Consider the following 20978-nt stretch of genomic DNA (forward strand, 5'->3'; position numbering starts at 1 on the left):
TCATCCCTAGGGATGATCCATTAAAAAGAGTTAAACAGGTTTTCAGAGTTTTTTTTTTTTAAAGCATCCAGTAGTCTAAAATAATAAAATGTGCTGTATATAGCGGCTGCAGACCTCTGCTGCTCCAGCATCACCGCTCCCACACTCCCTGCCATCTCTGTTTGCAAGCTGCAGCAGCATATGGTGATTTGCTGCAGCAGTCAAGAGAATATTCAGAACATCAACACTGCAGCTTGTATACAGAGCCCAGCAGGGACAATAGGAGCAGTCGTGCTGGAGCTGCAGATGTTTGGAGCCAGTTAGTATACTTTATTGTATTATTTTAGACTATTGGCTGCTTTAAAAAAGAATATGCTTTAATATTGTGATGTGACAGTCTTAGGCCGCCTGCAGACGGCCGGGTCCGATCTGGCTGAATTCTCACAGCTGGACCCGACCCGAGCGCCTGCAGAGAGCAGCGCGTACTCACCCGCGCCCCACAGCTCCGGCTCTTTCATGCGCATGTGCAGAGCGGAGCCGGCGGCCCGTGAGTGACGTTTCTGTGTGGGGCTCTGCGAAGCCCGCACAGAAATAAAACATGCTGCGGTTTGTTTGCCGCGCGAGATTTTGCACAGACAAATCGCGGCAGTCTGCATAGGATTGCGTTTGCTAACGCAATCCTATGGCAGCTTCCACAGGCAGAAATTCCACGGGAATTTCCGCCCGTCTGCAGGCGGCCTTAATGGAGTTTTCGGGGGGACTCAATTGTTTTTCAAAAGGTGTTTTAAAGAAAAGCCATATCCTCCTCACCTACTCCCATTCTGCAGGCACCTGGTCTCCAGCTGGTCTTCGCTTCCAGCTGCAGGGAGCCAGCAATGATGTCATCGACACCAGGGACAGGCGAGTGCCACAACAATCATCAGCTGACTTTGGCCGGTGATTAGCTGCAATGATCAGTGTTTCTCTTGGATCATTCTGAAAGTGATTACCATATATACTCGAGTATTAGCCGACCCGAGTATAAGCCGAGTCAATAAGTTTTACCACCAAAAAACTGATAAAACTTATTGACTCGAGTATAAGCCGAGCTATACTCGAATATATACTGGGTAAAAAAAACCCCTCCATACTCACCTCCCAGCCGCTGTCTGTGTCCCCGGCGGCGGTGTGGAAAGCTGCTTCAATTTCTGTGTTTCCGGCGGCGGTGCGGCAAGCCGCTTTAGAATTCTCCCCGCTGTCACCTCCCTGCTCGGCTTTCAAATCTCCCGCCGTCAGCGTTGTGTAAGTAAGCACTGTAATTGGATCGAGCGCCAGCCAATCACAGCCGGCGCTCGATCATTCACAGCCAATCACAGCCTGACGGCGGGGGATGACAGAGCCGAGCAGAGAGGACGGCAGGGGATGACAGCGGGAAGAAATTCAAGCAGCTTGCCACACCGCCACCAGGAACACAGAAGTTGAGGCAGCTTTCCTCACCCCCGGGGACACAGATGCCGGCTGGGAGGTGAGAATTGAGCTTTTTTTTAAACCCTTCCCTGAATCGAGTATAAGCCGAGGGGGGCTTTTTCAGCACAAAAAAGTGTGCTGAAAAACTCGGCTTATACTCGGGTATATACGGTATATGCACTTTCTATATGTTATGTGTATTTTTTATTTTACATTAAGACCAGTTTCACAAGGGCAAGAAAATCGCACGTTTTTAACACAATGTGAGAGTGAGTGAAAACGCAGAATTATGAAACCAATGATTTTCAATGGTTTCCTTTACATTTGCGATGTTTTCACTCATGCGATGTTGTGAGAAAACAAATCGTGACATGTTCTATCTTTTTGCGATATTGCCCATTGTTTTCAAAGCAATGTTTGAAAGCAATGGGAGAACTCCGCAATCCTCTGCCACGACTGTGACAGCGCAGCGGGGAAATCCCTTGAGCAGTGACTGGGGAAATCCCTTGAGCAGTGGCTGGGGAAATTACTTGAGCAGCGGTTGGAGGAATCTCTGGAGCCGCGGCCTGGGGAATCTCTTGAGCAGCGACCTGGGGAACCCCTGGAGCCGTGGCTGGGGGAACCCCTGGAGCCGTGGCTGGGGGAAGCCCTAGAGCCATGACTGAAGGAATCCCTTGAGCCATGGCTGTGGGAATCCCTTTATCCCTATGGGGATGAAGGGATTATCCGTATGATGTGAGGATGTTTTCACATGAAAACGCCTTGCGTCCAGGGGGCTTTCACATAGTGGAAAGTGCAGTATCGGGCTGTGATTCATGGCCCAATATCGCCATTGCCCGTGTGAAACTAGCTTTAGTCAATATTTATTTATTACATGATTCATTGATAACTAGTTGTACTCTGCATTGTGTTGCCTCTTTGGGTGGATGCTACATATGGGCTTGTATTTATCTACTGAATCAACCTAAAAGTGCTAATAGGCTCAAATACACGTTTTACTATCCATGCTACTGTATTTATACACAAATTAATTTTTATAATATCTATTGATAATTAGCAGTAATCTGCTCTGTGTATTGTGGAATCATTTCTATATAATTGTTTGTATTGAAGTGTTAACAATAAACTTTGAGATATCTTGGGTGATCTTCTTCTGTAGGTACAGAGATTTGATACAGATATGCCACCTGGTTGCTGACACATTTGATATACAATTGTTATGAGAATTGTTGTAGTATTGCTTTTTCGTTTGTATATTATCTGCTGTATTTTGTTGGTTTAACCCTTTAATTATTACTTGTAATATGTAAGTAATTATGCAATACAGGAGATTATTAACCCGTTCCAATCCACTGTCTGACGTCTAAAGACATTCTGATTGAAGGCTGCACAGCTTCTAATGTCGGAAGATGTCCGGCAGGGTATTCTTACTGGATATTACAGGCCATTCTGTTGTCGGGGGCCTCTCCAGCATGTCCAATACCGCAGTACTGACTCTAGCCAGCAGGTGGTGCCATTGTATAATGTCAGAAAGGGAAAGCCCCCTAGGAAATCGTGAATCCAAAAATGGATTGCAAAGGGTTAAAAAAAAGAAAAAACCTTGTGGTAAATTATATTGGTGGATTTTCATTACCTGGAACCAAAGTGCTTTGCCCAATATAGGTCTGCTTGCAGCAGTTTTGAAATATCGAGCAATGATCATCCCCAAACTTCCTGTAGTCATCCAAGCAATAAGCATGAGAGCCCCTGCAGATGTGAAAGGATAGTCTATCAGATACATATACAAATCCTCTGCTCTTTTGGATACAAAGCGCTATGGAATAAGTTGGCGCTATACGAATAAAGATTAATTAATTATAATGCTCTCATACCAAACTTTAGCAAACAATGTATTCAAACTATGTGCATATACTAACAAATGACGCTGAACTGGTGGCTCATAGAGATGAGCGAACGTACTCGCTTTGGGTGTTTTTGGACTTGAGCACCGCTTTTTCCGAGTAACTGACTACTCGGACGAAAAGATTCGGGGGGCACCGGGGGTGCGCGGGGGGTTGCAGAGGGGAGTGGGGGGGGGGAGAGAGCTCCCCCCTGTTCCCCACTGCTACCCACCACTCCACCCCCCCCCCCCGCCCCCTGGCGCCCCCCGAATCTTTTCGTCCGAGTAGTCAGTTACTCGGAAAAAGCGGTGAAAAACACCCGAACCGAGTACGTTCGCTCATCTCTAGTTGCTCAGTCTTGTGTTTTGTATGTCTATGACTATTTTTATTTGCATATGTTATCTCAATTGGTATTTTGCCCAAAACCTAGGACAATTCTTGGAAGAGCTGCTTTTGAAAGTTTTATCTTATTCTATTTTTAGCTAAAGAATATATAAGAGAGTCCACTGGTCACAAATACAGCCGTGTAAAAAATGTAAGTTTGGATGCCAACCTTTGTATATTTATCTATGAGACTATAGGATTACCATTCATAAACTGGGCTGTCAAGTTTAGAACACCCATTTTCAAATACACTTTTGAGGACTTTTAGCAGTAATAGAGGGGTCCCTTATTTGGGACTTCCTTTCTTCAACCCAGGTGCATTGGTTTGTGAGATGTGGGTCCCCAGCAGTGCTGGTCATTAGGACAAAGTGTTTTTTCCTTTGTGCCAGTGCCCAGCAAAAGTGCATTTGGACCTGGAGGGGAGGGGTGCCTGTCATAGCATCATTAGCATTATTACAGGCATCTAAAGCACATGCCCACCTCCTGACCTGCAATTTTCCTGTGATGTCATCGGAACACGGTCAGATAAGTTTCAGGTTGGCGAGCGCCAACATCCCGATATTGCACTCTCCTGTTATAAGTTGGCCTTAGTGAAATGACCTATTTTGGACCTAAGGATGTGAAAATTTTGGGGGGATATCCCCACTTTTCAAAAGCTTTCATCTTTCTCGGTTGAAATGGCTGTATGAGGGCTTATTTTTTTCATGGTGAGTTGTATTTTTTATTGGTACCAGTTTTTGGATACATAACATTTATTTTATAACTTTTATAATTTTTTTTGTTGAGGGCAGAGAGAAAAAGTCAAACAATTCTGTTATTTTTTTACAGCGTTAATCATGTAGAATTAATGATTTTTTTTGTGCAGGCTGGTGTGATTATGACAATAATAAAATTATATATATATTTTTAGGTTTTTTTCACTTTTGCACAATAAAAAGCCTTTTGAAATTCGTTTCGCATCAGTGTATTCAAGGTCCCATAACTTTTTTATTTTTCCCTCTGTGAGGGCTTGTTTTTTGTGTTATGAGCTGTAGTTGGTACTGGTACAATTTTGGGGTACATATGGCTTTTTCATCACTTTTTTTACCATTTTCTTTACCTTTTTTATGTCCCTTTAGGGAACTTGAACTTGTGATGCTGTTATTTCACTGATAATACAGAAGTACTGCAATGCATTATCAATTCTCATAGCGATCACAGGCCATGGCAGCCCCAGACGCCATTGTCTGGTGTCAGTTGCCATGGCAACCCATCGGCCCTCCACGATAACATGGCAGAGGGCCGGTGACATCACAGAAGAAGACCCTTCCCTCTGGGAACATATGATTTGATAAGATTGATTTTTGCTTGTAAGGGGTTAACAGCTGATAAAATAGCTTGGCCCTGGTCTTTTGCAGTAAACTCTACTCTCCTGCCCCATTACAAGTCTTCAGAGTCCAGCCAGCCTCATCAGCATTCCCCTCTTGCTAAGAAGGTGTAAGGGACTTCCCTAAAGGGTGTACTGTGCTTCATAGTGGAGCACCAAGATGGATGCTCCAAACAGAACTGAGCATGCTCCGTGGGAACTTTCTAGTGAAATGAAGTCAGCACTATGAAAGGAACAGACAGAGTGCAGAGACTGTGTTGGTCAATGGAGGTGCTGCTGGGAACCTCTGCTGGAGAGGTGCAACAGCCTGCAGAGGAGCTGCTGCCAGCAGGGAGGGAAAGACAGTGGGAGCCTGATTTCTGCTGCTGTATGGCCTGAGTGAACACCAGGATCCTGGGAGAAGAGCCATCTGAAAGATGAAGAGAGCATGCAACTGCCCGGCAAAGCAACGGACCAAAACCAAAGAGGACACTGAGGAGTTTGTTGTCAATGAGTCGTTAGTGAGGCTGGTCTCAGTAAACACTACTAGGTGATGCAAATAGTTATACAGCCCTGTTGTGTAGGACTTGGGCTGTACTGCTGTGGTACGATCTGAGATAGTGTCACAGAGACATGAGTCTCCTGAATAGAGACATATCAGCGGAAGTGCAAAAGCTATGTCTCAGGTGGACTGTGTTGTTAATAGCAGAGTTTTAACCCCTAGGGCCATTCTCACACATGCTATTTTTACCGCAATTACCACGGCGTTTTGAATGGGGTCTCGCAGACATGCGCTCAAACGTGGCACTTTCTAACGCCTCAATTTACCACCGCTGTCTGCTCTATTTTGCCACGTTTAGCACACCTCATCACCCATCACAATCATGGGGTGCGTTAAAAACTGCTGTCAGAGGCAGTAACCTGTATCCGAAAACAGCGGTAAAATCGCAGCATTTTGCCGATGCCATGTGTGAGAGTGGCCTTAAGGGCTCTTTCCCATGAGTGGATATACGGCGACAGCATTTTTACATTTTCACGCCTGCTCCGTATAAGCGCCCGAATGCGCGTTTCTCCGCGATCGCGGCCAGTGCTTTCTCATCCATTCACACGACCCCGAGCATGGTTTTTAGCGAAAAAATATGCTGCAGCCCGGAAGACCCTCGCTCCGCCAAAAACCTCGGGATGCCTACATAGAGGCACCTGTAAGATTTCTACAGCATTGTATGATGCAAAAATGGCTCTCCCTCCCTTCTTTCTCTGCTTCCATAGGAGTCTATGGGACCCGCCGGCATATATTGGCCAAAACATAGTTCCAGAACTATGTTTTGGCTGAGCGTATATACCCTGGCCACGTATATGTTCTACTTTTCACACTGCTGGCGTATTTACCTGCCGTATAATCGCCCATGTGAACGAATGCATTGTGAACCAATACTTCATATGGGTAGCATATATATGCCCGGGCGTGAAAACGCGCCACATATGCGCTCGTGGGAATAAAGCCTAAAGTAGAGACTGTGTGATTTATATTTCTGTTTCACAGGTCTGATCTCTGTACCACATTAATTATTCTGTTTGCCACATAACTGTTATTTCATATTGTGCATAGAGTATTACTGATCCTACGGTTTAGTTCGCCATAGTTAGGCTGGGCTTACACGACCGTAAGGTTAAATGCTGCATAAAAATCACAGCGTTTTACTGGCGAATGGAGCTGCGTATCACTGCGTTTTTGTAATCGCCTATGCCTGCGCACGACAGCGTATCTCATACATAATTTTTTTTTCTACTTTTGTTCTATTGTCTTTTAGCGACGTGTAATTACACATATACAGCGTTTTCGTACGCACCCATAGAGAACAATAGGGCTCTATAGCTCATAATATATGCTACGTTCTTTTTTACGTGTGTATTACACGCGATGAATATACGCACGTGTAAATGGATCAATGAAAATCAAAGTACTTTCCTTGACTCCATTCACTGCGTATTGTGCGTGCGTACATTGCACGTGTAATACACAATTAAATTACATTCATGTGAGACCAGCCTTGGAGTCCGGTAAATCTACTGTATGGCCTCTTTCACACAGCCATGTGTGTAAAATGCTGTGTGGATCATGCAGAGTTCTACCGCCGTGGGAGCCGGCTATCGCTGTGTATGGTAGCTACAGTGCACTGCGCATAACACCATATCTCACGCACGCTGTCATGCGCAGTGTGACTTTGTATTTTTTTTTAATTCCCCGCTGTTCCTTATAGCGGCGTTGCGTATGCAACGTTGCCCATATGCAATACATTACGTATGGATAATGTTGCATACACTACCTATAGAGTATGGGCTGTTCGTGCGTGATATGCGGTGAAGTAGAGCATGCTGTGATCTTTTTCATGGGCGTATCTACATGCAATGTTTACACACTAAGGCTGCATTTTCACTGGCAAGAAAATCTGTTCATTCATATTAGCAATGTCTTCCCGCATGGTATTGCGATTTGATGCTATGCGAGAAACACATGACAACATGTCCCATCTTTCTACGAGATCGCCCATTGAAGGCAATGGGCGAACTCTGCGATAGTCTGCGGCGGCTGTGACAGCCACGGCGGGCATTCCCTTCACCCCACAGGTAAAATAGCTTTTCCTCTATGCTGTCCTTTTTTTTTATTTGAAGTTCCTGGGCTATAATGTTTGGCTTTGCTAGGCTGTACTCTGTGCTTCATTATGATACAGTATGAGTATGGTGGTATTTATTTCACGCTACTATAGCAATAATATAGGGTCTGCACAGAAGTATTTGTTCACTGCCAACGCCTGAATAGAAAAAGTTTCAAAAGTCCTGCTCTAGTCCGAGCAGTAAGCAGCTACAAAGAGTGTGAAATAGAAAGCACATCAATGCATTAAACGGATGTTCTACTGATTTAGGCCTCGGTCACACGGGCGTTTTTTGCCGCGATTTGCGGATCGCATGTCGGATGCACATCCGCAAATTGCGTGACCGGGGCCGAAAAATCGCCTGAAAAATCTGCTCCTAGCCGCGTTTCCTTTGAAACGGGCCCGAGCAGTGGAGCGCTGTCCAGCGCATTGAATTCAATGGAGCTGGCAATACAGCCGGCTTCATTGAAAGCAATGCGCTGCGGGCGATCTCAGCATGAATTTTCGGGAAGGGCTTAAAAATAAAAGCCATTCCCTGAAAATCATCCAAAAATGTGTAAAAAATAAAAAAAATATATACTCACCCTGTCCCCGCAGACGGAGTTCAGCCACGGCCGGCCGGCAGTTCTCCTGAATCAGGGGCAGCTCTGATTGAGAGCTGCCCCTGATTGGTCCCTGCGCTGAGCCAATCAGAGGCAGCACTCACTCACCCATTCATGAATTCATGAATGGGTGAGTGAGAGCTGCCTCTGATTGGTGAGGGCTGTGACCAATCAGAGGCAGCCCATTCAGCAGGCGGGGTTTTTAAATCCCCGCCTGCTGAATACTACTCAGAGCAGTTCAGGTGAACTGCCGGCCGGCCGCGGCTGAACTCCGTCTGCGGGGACAAGGTGAGTATATATATTTTTTTACTTTTTACACATTGTTGGATGATTTTCAGGGAAGGGCTTATATTTTTAAGCCCTTCCCGAAAATTCATCCTGCGATCGCCGGCAGCCCATTGCTTTCAATGGAGCTGGCTGTATTGCTGGCTCCATTGAATTCAATGGGCAAACATCATTCTTCTCTGCCACAGCTATTACAGCTGTGGCAGAGGAGAATGATTTGTGTTGTATATGTTCTCAATGGGGTCGGCGCTGCTGTCGCCGACCCCATTGAGCGCATATAGAGAAGACCAGGAATCGCAGATTGCAGATAGGTGCGATCTGCGATTTCTGTTCTATAATTTATCGGACGAGCGCATAAAAAGCGCTCATGTGTCCAATACCATTGCAAAGCAATGGTTCTATAAAATCGGCGATCGCATGCCCATGCACAAATCGCGCGAAAAATCGCCCGTGTGACCGAGGCCTTTAGGGTGGGTTCACAGGAGCGTGTTTTTGTGCGTACATATGCATGCACAAAACCATGCTTGTATTTGCAACATTGCATTCCCTATGGTGTGCGCACATGTCCGTACTTTGCAGGTGCGTGCCTGCAAAGTACGGACATGCGTGCACCACAGGGAATGCACGCATTGTTTTCAATGGAGCCGCGGCTGCTGCCAGCGGCTCCATTGAAAACAATGCTCTGCCGGCACTCCTGCATTCTTTTTCATGGAAGGGCTTTACATATAAGCCCTTCCATGAAAAAGAAACATTTCAGCGTAAAAAAACCCCCAAAACTTACCTCTCCATCGCTGCCCTGACCCCCACGGGCATGAAGAACACATCTGCCGCATGCAGCAGATGTTTCCTTCACCCCCACTAGTTAAAAGAATTCCCTGCTGCTACATCAACCAATCACAATTTTAAATCCCCAGCTGCTGGTAGCTGAGAACTACAGAGCCGGGGACAGCGCCAGAAGTCGCGGCTGAGCCCCGGCAGCTGAAGGGAGGTGAGTATGCTTTTTTTTTTTTACACAACTTTTCTTGGATTTTCAGGGAAGGGCTTTATGTTTAAAGCCCTTCCCTGAAATCCAATGACAGGGTGTCGGCAGCAGGATTCTCCACAGCAGCTGTCATGTGTGAGCGGTGAGTTGCAGGGGGAAGCGGAGGGGAGAGAGTGAGAGAGAGAGATCTCCCCCCCCCCCTGTTCCTCCCCGCTCTCCCCCGCCACACCCCATCCCCGCCGGCACCCGAATCTTTTGAGACGAGCGGGCAGGTACTCGCATAAGGCACTACTCGCTCGAGTAGTTTGCCTTAGCGATTACACTCACTCATCTCTAGTATGGACTAAATCCATAAAACCTTTCGCGTTATTTCCACAGGATCCATGCACTCAAGGACTTACAATGCAGGGCTAGAGTGTTAATTATATATTTTGCCCGCCTCTATGGCAGAGTAGTCAGATATAAAACACTGAAAAAAATTATACAAAAAATTCAAATGGTATTGACTAGATGCTTTATCTGAAACCTAGGAGGAAGTGTTCATACTAACCATGTACCTTTACCATTATGTGCTTGTTGTTCCCTTTGTGAGTCACGTTGGAAGTGAGATCCTTTTTGGTGTCATTGAAGAATACACTTGGTCCATGAAATCGGATACTTTCTGAAGAATAGAAAATAATAAAACAAGTTTCTCACACAGGCAGGAGTTTAAAAAAAATGATATTCAACTGAGGAAAAACATATTGAAACAGATTTACCAATTCTGTGTAGAAGTTAGTGTAAACGTAGACCGTCTAAAAATGCTCCAAATTTATCACATTGGCTTATGGTGGATGATAAATCTGTTGCATCTTAAGACACTTTTGTCTAAGTTTACACCACTTATTGGTTAGTTCACTTTGCGCAAAAATGTTTGCACAATTTTAGAGCACATTGTGCATTTACGTCATGCCCCGTTTCCCACCAATTCACATCCCTTTCTTGCTACAGCACAACCCTTGTTGGGTTGACGTAGAAAGTGTCTAAAATACATAATAAATGTGGGACAAGTCTGCTTTTTAATATTTTTAAAATATGGTTTAACTTATTTTAACTGTCTTTTAAGCCATTATGAAATTTGACCAATAGGGTTCTTGATCACTTGTATAATACACTGCAATACGTCTGTATTGCATTGTATATTGTCTGTCACCCTAATGTTGACATTCAGCCCCATTTACACGCAAAGATGATTGCTCAAAATTCGTCAGAAACTGACAGTTTTGAGCGATCATTTTGCATTAGCTACTAATGGTCTAATCAGTCCATTAGTAGCTAAGTAGCTTCATGTGCATGTATTTAGAGAATAGCGGGTGGTCTGTTCTCTAAATACATCTGCTTTGTTCTGCTGCAGGCTTCTGGCTGCATACAATGCTATCAGCGCTGCCTGTGGAGAACACAGCATGCCATCTGTGTTATCAGGGACAAGGATTTTATGCTGACTTGAAGTAAGTGATGAACAAAGAGAGCACAGTAAGTGCACGATGGGCACGCATTTAACACAACGGCGATCGCTCAAAAGCCGTTGTTTGGACAAATTTTGAGCGATAATCCTTGCGTGTACATGGGGTTTAGACTATTTTTGAGACAGGATCTAATGGGTATAAAAAGAGGTCAGATGTGGAGGCCCTCATTAGACCCCTCCGCTGCCATGACAGCCTATCAGCACTATGTAGGATTATGCCATGGGGCAAGAAGGTATTGAGGACCAAGCAACTTTTTAAAGTTTTTTTTTTTTTTCATTCTCATACTTCAAGAGTTGTAACTAGGGATGAGCGAGCGTACTCGGAAAAGCACTACTCGCTCGAGTAATTTGCTTTATCCGAGTATCGCTGTGCTCGGGTCTGAAGATTCGGGTGCCGGCACGGAGCGGGGAGCTGCAGGGGAGAGCGGGGAGGAACGGAGGTAAGATCTTTCTCACCCTCTCTCCCGCCCGCTCTCCCCTGCTCCCCGCTGCAACTCACCTGTCAGCCGCAGCGGCACCCGAATCTTCAGGGACGAGCACAGCGATACTCGGATAAAGCAAATTACTCGAGCGAGTAGTGCTTTTCCGAGTACGCTCGCTCATCCCTAGTTGTAACTTTTAATATTTTTCCATCAAGATGGCTGTATGAGGCACACTTTTGTGGAATGGGTTGTATTATTGGGGTGGTGGGGTGGTACATAACTCTTATAAAAGGGTTTTTCAGGCAAATCCTATCGATGACTTAATTCTCAGGATAGGTCAATAGTTGATCGCCGGGGACCTGCCACTTGTAATCCCCAGCAATTAGCTTGTTGTCCAGTCAACTGTCAGTGCAGTGATGCCACATGTCATCATTGAGGTCAGAGGTGGAAGCGTTATAGAGGGCTTCAATCTCACTGAAATTAATGGGAACTGAAGCCTCCTTTACATTTCCGACACTTCTGGCAACATTTTTGGTTGCAGTAGTGTAATAGTAGGTAGCACTCCCATTGATTTCAATTGGAGTGAAGCCCTCTATGACACTATTGCCTTTGACCCTGAAGATGATGTCCAGCCCCTCTACACTGACAGCATGCCGGTCGATCAGCTAATCACCAGGGATCCCAAGTGGCAGGTCCCCAGTGAGCAAGAAGAAAAAACAGCAATTCCAAAATAATGGAATAATGCCTAATGAACAAAACTGGCACATAGATTAGATGTGCGTCCAATGCCTCAACAGGGGCTCAGATGCAATTCTCAATACAAAGCCTTGTGAGGGAGGCCGTGAAAGAACGTGCTACATTTGTTATTATCTTGTTTTCTTATTTGCAGATATGGTATGTTTATATTTGTGTCCCACTAGTGGTCATTTAGTGTTATTATTTTTGGTTCCTTTGGCAATGTAAATGTATACTATGTTGTGATAGGCTGCGGTGGATCATGGGAGAGTGTGGAGGTATCGGGTTTATGCACCATATAAAAGCTGCTTGGATGTAGCATTGTAGGGCAGACTATGCCAGTGAGAAGGAAGGAGCAGCTGCCAATGAGGATTCTGTACCAGTCCCCAGGCATGTCTTGCATACTGAAGCTGGTGAATTCCTGTGAAAGAGCGCCTGTCTATTGGGGAATCTCCATGAAGTAGAGGAAGGTATTGTGGAGAAGCCCTACATCTACCAGAAACTTCTGTAACACCACTGCCAGAAGTAAGAGAAAGAGCAACTCCTCGTATACTAGAGCACCAAGTCACCGACTCTAGTTCTTGTAAGTCTCATGTATCATGTACTGTTTGCTTGTCTTACAAAGAACTGTTACTGCCAATTGACCTGTCCATCACTGCTAAGTAGTTCTTCGTGAACTGAAAGTCCACTTTGAGTTATATTTGCAACAGACTCTTTGTTTAATGCAAGAACGTACCTTCCGGATTATCGGATGTGTAAAGCAAATCCAGCAGAGCAGTTGCTTGTTTTACTGTTTATTAAAGATAAGAAGCAAGATATTAGGCTTCCAACACGTTATTTGTCACTAGCCACTGTCTATCTTGATGCACGCCTGTGGTAGGGCCTGTTATGCCAAGAATGGCCCAGAATCTAGTCTGCAAGTGATAATGCCAGGATCTGAGATGTGGGTTGAGCATAATATGGCCCCGCCACTTGGAGAACCTGCAGGTGGTCTCCAGCCCCAAGCCCAAAACCTGCCAGATGGCCCGACCTTCCCCCCAAGCCACTTTCATCTGGAAGAAGCTGAAGGGGTGCATTGTGCTTTACTGAGCACCAGTGTCCCTGTATTCTCTGCATGAGATATGAAAGTGTTAGAAAGTCCCTTTAACTTCCGTCTTGAATACCACTAGGGCCATCGGTTATCATATTATTCCTTGTATATTGGCTTCCATTTTTGTGTCTTATTGTAGTTAGCTGAATCATAAAACTGTACTAATAAGTCTTTTTCTCAGTTTTCATACTCCAAGCACATTGGATCATTTAAATATATTTTGCCCCTATAATGACAAACTTGTACATAGGACAGTAGTGTAAGGTATTCTTCACACTAGAGGTTACCCACCATTATCAGCTGGTCCATGAGACATTATGTAGTATGTGTCAGAATCGTTACTGGATCTGCCTTGGAGTTCAGGAAGTAATGTAGAGATTTGATTTCTTGAAGTGAAAAAACATTTTATCACATCGCCAGCAAATGATATCTTCTTGGCATCTACATTACTCTGTCCGTACAATAACGATAAAGAACATCTTAATAGAACTGACAGTCAATATGTAAAATAGCTAAGCAGAGAATACATAAATCCCTTATAGACAGTGTCTAATGTGGGCCTAAGGAGGCAAAAACTTTTGGGGATTTTCACCTCCCCTTTTCAAAAATCATAACTTTATTTTTCTGTTGCCATGGTTATATAAGGGCTTGTGTGGCGAGCTGTAGTTTTTATTAGTACAATTTTGTGTTAAATATGTTTAGTACTTTTTTTTTTTTTGAAAAATACAATTGCTGCCATTTTGTATCATTTTTTCTGCGGGTCACAACAATTCCAAAATTATATATTTTTTAGTTTTTTTTCCATTTTTTTTGGAAAATATATATTTTGGCATTGCTGTAAAGAGCCGCAACTTTTTATTTTTCCATGGATGGAGCTCTAGTGTCCGGTTGCCGTGGGAACCCATTGGCCCTCCGTGATTTCTTGGTGTAGGGCCGATGACACTACAGAGGGAGCGCCCTCCCTCTGTTAACCTTATACATGCCATGATCAACATTGATCACTGTACATAATGTGTTAAGGAGACATTCCCATGATTTTTTTCTGCATTCATTATGTAACTGGCCCCCCAATATATATAAACCAACTAGTAGTCATAATTTTGAGTGGATTTATGTTTTAAAGTAAAATAATTGGCGCTAAAACTCAGTAGTGTTGATGGCGAGCAGATTGTCACAACGATGGTTCTGTTTCCTCAGCATAACATGACGTACTTTATTGTTAGAGAGACTGTTTTGTCACACTGTCTAAGATTCTTGCAAGCTTTAGAGGTGTGCCTTGCAAGGTGTGCCTTTCTCTGTCTAAGATTCTTGCAAGGTTGAGAGGTGTGCCTTTTTATATAAAGACTGAAGTGTAGTTCTTTCAGGAGACTCTTCAATATAAGGGCCATTTACACGGGACGATTATCACTCAAAATTCGTTCAAATGAACAAAAATGTGCAATAATGGTTACATCTAGATGCAAAAAAATTGTTTATTTTTTGTTATCTTTGTTTTTCATCCAGCATAGCAATCATATACAGTTTACTCCCCAGTGTGAAAAATACATGCTGACATTTACACCATTGTTTACATCATAAAGGCACAGTATTTCTGCCACAAGGGCCTCATGGTGGTTTGTTTGCGATTATTTCTTCAATTTGTGGCGTAAGTTTTTATTAACTGTTAATTTTATTCATTTTTTAATCATATATTGAGTTTTCATTAAAGCATATTTACATAATTAAGACACCTTGAGGGCTGGTTTTATACTAAGTTTTTTTTGTATTGTGTTGGATACCTTACCATACCATGCATTCAGTGTTTTACAGGTCTGTTTTGAGTATTGTGGTTGAGCTGCCCATTTTCCTTACATTGTACTGTAGGATGTCTTAAATGAAGTAAGCCATATCTGTAATGCAGCCTCATTAGATCTTGGGGGACACCATCTATCTATCTTCAAAGTGAGAACTTACCAAGGGTAACATGAGAGGTGATGCCCTTCCTTCAGTATAGTCATGCTGGATTTCCTCTTGCTTGTTTGAATTTATCACACAAATTTGTATGTCATCTTCTCCCTGTGGCACAGAGCATCAGGGTTCACATATTTTTATACAATGATAAATCACATATGTTTTAATTAAAAGGACTTTTACACAGAACAATTATAATAAAAAAAAAATAGCTGGCTCATTCGAAATGGAACGATATCATTTAGTGTAAACACGGCCAACGATGGAACGATGAACAATACTTTGTTGGCTTATCGTTCATTTCATGGAAGCATAAAAATCATTGTTGGCTCGTTTACTAATCGTTCAGCAATCAGCACCGATCGTTCAGGTGATCTCATTTACTGGTACAGGGAACGGAATGATCCCGTTAAAACAAAGATAAACTATGATTTTGTTTAAACTGTCCAGCTGAGCAAAGTGTGACATTGTTTGCTTGTTTACCTGAGCAAACAATTATTGCTATGTGTAAAAGTACCCTAAGGGTCTTTTCACACTGCTCTTTTGTATCCAGCGGAGGCTACGTCCAGACTTTCCATCTTCTATGCAAAAAAGTTGCATAGGGATGGAAAGTAGGGTGGAACCATAGCCTTCAATAGGCGAGATATAGACCTTTTTGGTCTCCCTTTCACATAGTTTGTATACTTGTAAATCTTTTAAACTGGAAAAAAGTGCAGGCTTTTCAATTTTAACATTAGTCTACTAAGGGCTCAATAGTCTTAAATACACGGCAGCCTTGGGGGCCTTCACTAGGCACAGGGTAGCCATCGGCACCCCATGATCGCATTCCTCCCAGCTAATGGTTTGAATGCTGTGCATGCAAGTGTCAAATGGCCATGATTAGAGCTAGCTCCGATTGCGGCTGTTTTATGGCATATGTCAGCTGTTTCAAACAGCCAGTAGACGCAGGGTATGTAGTGGACACAGCTCCTCAGCTCGCTCCTATCCCAACCTGCATATCTGTGATGTACATAAACATCAGAGAGGATGAACAAGTTGAAGGGCTTGTCCAGTTTACAAAATCCATTTTATACCATATTAGAGAATTCTGGGTTAATAGATGGTGGTTCCCTTTTCAGAGTCTCATCTGTTGGCCAGAGTAAAGAATGTATTCCCAAGATTATCTCTCTCTAGTGGACTTGACCCGTAATCCACAGAGAACCCATCTAAATGGGCGCACTATGTAATTCTTATATTCTCCTGTGGTGGAGCTGCAGGAAAATTGAGCACTTATAGCCAAATTGCCCCACAGATTACAACTAATCACTGTGAGTCCCAGCAGGGGGACAATTTGTGATAAATGCATTGTCAAAGGAACATTATAACAAGCAGGGATTTTCCAAAGTGAAGTAGTTCATAGAGTATCAAGAATGACCGATGATCTGTTTGCACTTCTTGGTGTTTTTGACCTCATACTATGAGATACAAAATTGTTTCTTAGAAACACTCCCAAAAGACAAGCATTTGATATTGATAAACCAACCAGCAGATAACCTCTTGAATATTAGATTGAGTCACACAACATACAGCACTCCAGTCTAAACAGTGTTTAAAGTACAATTAGGAGATAGGTGGTATGATATAAAGGAACAGAAAATATTTGGAAATGGTCCAGGACCATCATGGCAGTGGTATAGCTGCAGGTGGTGGAGAGATAGCAGTTGTCCTGAGCCTTAGAGCTTGAAGGGACCTGAGAGGTCCTTCAGCCCAATATGATGAGAGCAGTACTAGTACAGAAGATTTATAGGTAGTAGGGCGTGTTTTGATTCTGCAAAGCAGCTATTGCACATGGACCAACATTTGTGGAAAATTTGTGGACCTGGTGGGCACAAATTCAAGAGTGAGGCTAGTGGAGAAGATCACTTATTGCTCCATTGTCTGTTACTGCTGAGGTATTGAAGTGTCTTGGTCTGGCTGGCAAGAAATCTTGTGTTGGTTAACAATTTCTTTGGAGTGATGCAGCCATGTCATCATGCACAGAAACAAACATTGTACATTGCAAACAACAACTGTTTCTGGAGTCTGGAATGTATTAGATTCATATTAAAATACTTACGAACAACGGTGACATATCAATCCTGAAAATCTCTATATAGTCACTAAATAGTCTAGGATATTTGTAGAAAATAATTTCCAGCTGCACATTATCTGTTTGGATAGTACTTGAAACCTTAGCGAGGTTAAGCCAAATATCATATGTGATGTTGTGAATTAAGGATATTACTAATTTAGAGGTTTAGTTAAGTGAAAAGTGTCACTTTTAAGGGAACCTATCACCACCATTTCACCCCTAAAACTAACTCCACTTGCTGGTGGGGGATGAAAAAAAATTTGCTTCTTATGCCCTCTGTTTTCTTAATGAACTCATGTACCTCCACAATTAGGTGCTAATGTTATAGTCTACCATATGCAAATGAGCAGAGAAGAGTCATCTGGCCAAGAAGAGTCATGCTGAATTATGAGCTGTTGAGCTAACCACAGCTTTTTTTCTTGATAGACAGCTTGTTGTTATCTATCCAGAAAAAGACGTGGTTGGCTCAGCAGTTCCTAAATCAAAGCCACTCTTCTTGGCCAGATGACTCTTCTCTGTTCATTTGCATATTGCAAGTTATAACTTTTGTAATTAATTGTGGAGGTACATGGGTCTCTTAGAAAAAAAGAAGGCGTTAGAAGTCATTTTTCTTCCCCTATGAGCCAGTGAAGTTAGCCTTAGAAGTGAGATAGTGGTGAGAGGTTGCCACTAGTAAGTTCTTAATGAACAATTAGGAAGAAAACAATAGACAAAGGCTTGGCAGACTATATCTCTAAATCAGTCATTGCTAATTACATTTACCATATTCAAAGCTGGTTGAAACACTTACAGTGAGCTTAGGACTTGCAACTCCCACCCAGAATGTATGCTTTGATTCAACAATTGTTGCTCTAGATCAATGAAAAATATGTTAGCCATTGAAAACATAGGCAATGCAACTTTCACATGTCAGTATTTTGCATTACCTTATATTGGAAATGAAGACTTTTTGTAATTGGTTTTCATTAAAAATTTTGTATTGTTTGATTTCTAGGCTTGTTTCTCAAGGCACTGCAGACTGGCAGCCTGAAATCTCAAGACATTCTGTCAGAGTAAACTGACAGCTCCTCCACCAGCCTGCTCCCCTGTTGTGAATGTGCCAGTGGGCTATTACAGAAGGCTGTGTGACAGTGCCAGTGAATGGTGAAGGAGATCAGAAGGACAGACAGCAGAGCAGAGAAAGCTACTATTACAGAGGGCTGTAATTCACTCTGGGTGAATGTGAATTTTCTGCTCTTATCAGCAGTGAAGTGGAACAACCAGAATCTGCTCAGAGAGAGGATAGAGAGATAGCTGTGTAGTATCAATTGGGCATGATTATGCTATACAGCCTCTGAAAGAGGAGACAGGAGGGGAAACTGAGCTTGTACACCTCCATGAGAGAGACCAGCTGATCTGTGCTGGGAAACTTGAGTGTAGGAGAGGCTGCAAACCAAGTATAAGGCTTTCTAAATGCATGACATGGAAAATGCAATGCAAAAACAGATAAGTGAATCCTTTTTGCAGGGTATTAATTTTTCATGTACAAAGGGGTTTTCATGACCTTTAAAGGGTTTTTGAGAATTATAACACTGATGACCTATATAGTACAGTTTGCAGTCTGTTAACCCCTTAACACTACATGACATACAGTTTATTTTGTATGGAGTGGGATCAAGAGCTGATCCTGGTCCATAAAATGTGGGTGCCTGCTTTTTCTTACAGCTGACACCCGCCTGCAACAGCTGCGATCAGTACTCCTGCTGATCGTGGCTGTTAACCCTGTAAATGCCCCAATCAGAGTTCGGGGGTCCTGAATGGCCCCCAGTGGTATTTGGTTGCCATGGCAGGCAGCGGCCTTCTGAATATCCCCAAGGCTGCCATCGCAGCCTCAAAGGAGTGGTTTAAAAGATTGCCTGTAAGATCATATATAAGGTATAATGTAATACTTTGATAAAACATCATATACAGGAGCAAACATACCATTACAAGTTCATGTCCCCTGTGGGGACCAGAAGCAAATCCGTTTTAAAAAGTGTAAAAAATAAAAGATAATAAAAGAAAAGAAAAAAACCTTTCCCCATAATTGTATAGTAAAAATCTACATTAAACCATATTTGTATCGCTATGTCAATAAAAGTCAGATCTAGCAAAGTAACACATTATTTACCCCATGCCAGAATTGTGCTTTTTTTTGATCACCCCGTCTCCCAGAAAAAAATAATAAAACGCTTAAAAAATTATATGTATTCCAAAATAGTACCAATAGAAACTACAGGACATCCTGCAAAACACGGGCCCTCGCACAGCAGTATAGATAGAAAAATCAATCAGAAGATGGCGGCAGAAAATAATTAATTTTTTTCCCAAAGATATTTTATTTTTCAAAGACTATATAAATTTGGTATCGTAGTAATGACCCATAAAAAAACTTATGTCATTTTAGCTGCAGTGTGAAATCAGTAGAAACAAGACATCCCCAAAGATAGGGGAATTGCATTTTTTGTTCCCTTTCACTCTACTTAAAATCTTTTAAAAGTTTTTCAGTACATTATATGGCACATTGCATAGTACCATTCAATAATACAGCTTGTACGACAAAAGACAAGCCCTCAGACAGCTATATGTGGATGGATAAGTAAAATAGTTATGATTAGAGTTGAGCGAACATGCTCGTCCGAGCTTGATGCTCTTTCGAGTATTAGCATACTCGATGGTGCTCGATACTCGAGCGAGTACCACGCGGTGTTTGACCCCTTCCTGTTTTGACCCCTCCCCGCATTACCACTTCCTGCTTTGACGTGCCAGCGTGCGCACGTCCACAGCAGTATGTGGCTGGCGGGGGGGGGGGGGGGAGGGGAGGAGAGAGAGAGAGAGAGAGAGAGAAAAAAAAAGCTCGGCACCCGGCAGGTCCAATACAAAAATGCTCGGGTCTCCCATTGACTTCAATGGGGTTCGTTACTCGAATAGAGCTCTCGAATATTACGAAAAGCTCAACCTGAATAACGAGCACCCAAGCATTTTGGTGCTTGCTCATCTCTAATTATGATTTTTTTAAAGTGTGAAGAAAAAAGGAAAACGAATAAAAAAAGGGCCAGTATATACCGTGTTTCCCCATAAACAAGACACTGTCTTATATTATTTTTTGCCCCCAAAAGGTCACAGTGTCTTATTTTCAGGGGGGCCTTCTACTCACCTGGTCCACAGCATCCCGATGCCTCCCGATGGTCTTCAGCGGCGGCCCTGTGGTAAACTTCGTCCTCCTCGTCCCACAGCTCAGCTTCTGCTGTTGACGGGGCTTTGAATACCCCGTCTCCAGCAAAGCGAGCGCTGTGATTGGCTAATCGAGCGCCAGCAGCCAATCACAGCCGGCGCTCTATGAGCCAATCACAGCCATTCAGTGATGTCATTCACTGAATGGCTGTGATTGGCTAATCGAGCACCGGCTGTGATTGGCTGCTGGCGCTCGATGAGCCAATCACAGTGCTCGCTTTGCTGGAGGCGGGGTATTCAAAGCCCTGTCACCAGCAGAAGGTCAGCTGTGAGACGGGGAGGACGAAGTTTACCGCTGCGCCGCCGCAGACCATCGGGATGCTGCCGTCCAGGTGAGTGTTGATTTTTTTTGGGGGGG

The 20978-nt window shown here is 43.4% G+C and overlaps 1 protein-coding gene across 1 annotated transcript in view; it reads right to left on the minus strand.

Annotated features, from left to right (window-relative positions):
• Positions 1–20978, minus strand: part of LOC136620294 (putative ferric-chelate reductase 1) — a 100825-nt gene that overhangs the window by 8234 nt on the left and 71613 nt on the right. The window contains exons 5-9 of the mRNA XM_066594994.1: positions 18159–18219; positions 15262–15363; positions 13600–13759; positions 10108–10218; positions 3059–3171 (exon numbers count right to left, since the gene is read on the minus strand). Of these exons, the coding sequence (XP_066451091.1) occupies positions 3059–3171; positions 10108–10218; positions 13600–13759; positions 15262–15363; positions 18159–18219 (547 nt within the window). The remainder of the gene's footprint in view (positions 1–3058; positions 3172–10107; positions 10219–13599; positions 13760–15261; positions 15364–18158; positions 18220–20978) is intronic.

Source organism: Eleutherodactylus coqui, chromosome 3 (assembly GCF_035609145.1).
Source record: "Eleutherodactylus coqui strain aEleCoq1 chromosome 3, aEleCoq1.hap1, whole genome shotgun sequence".
NCBI classification, from domain to species: Eukaryota; Metazoa; Chordata; class Amphibia; order Anura; family Eleutherodactylidae; genus Eleutherodactylus; species Eleutherodactylus coqui.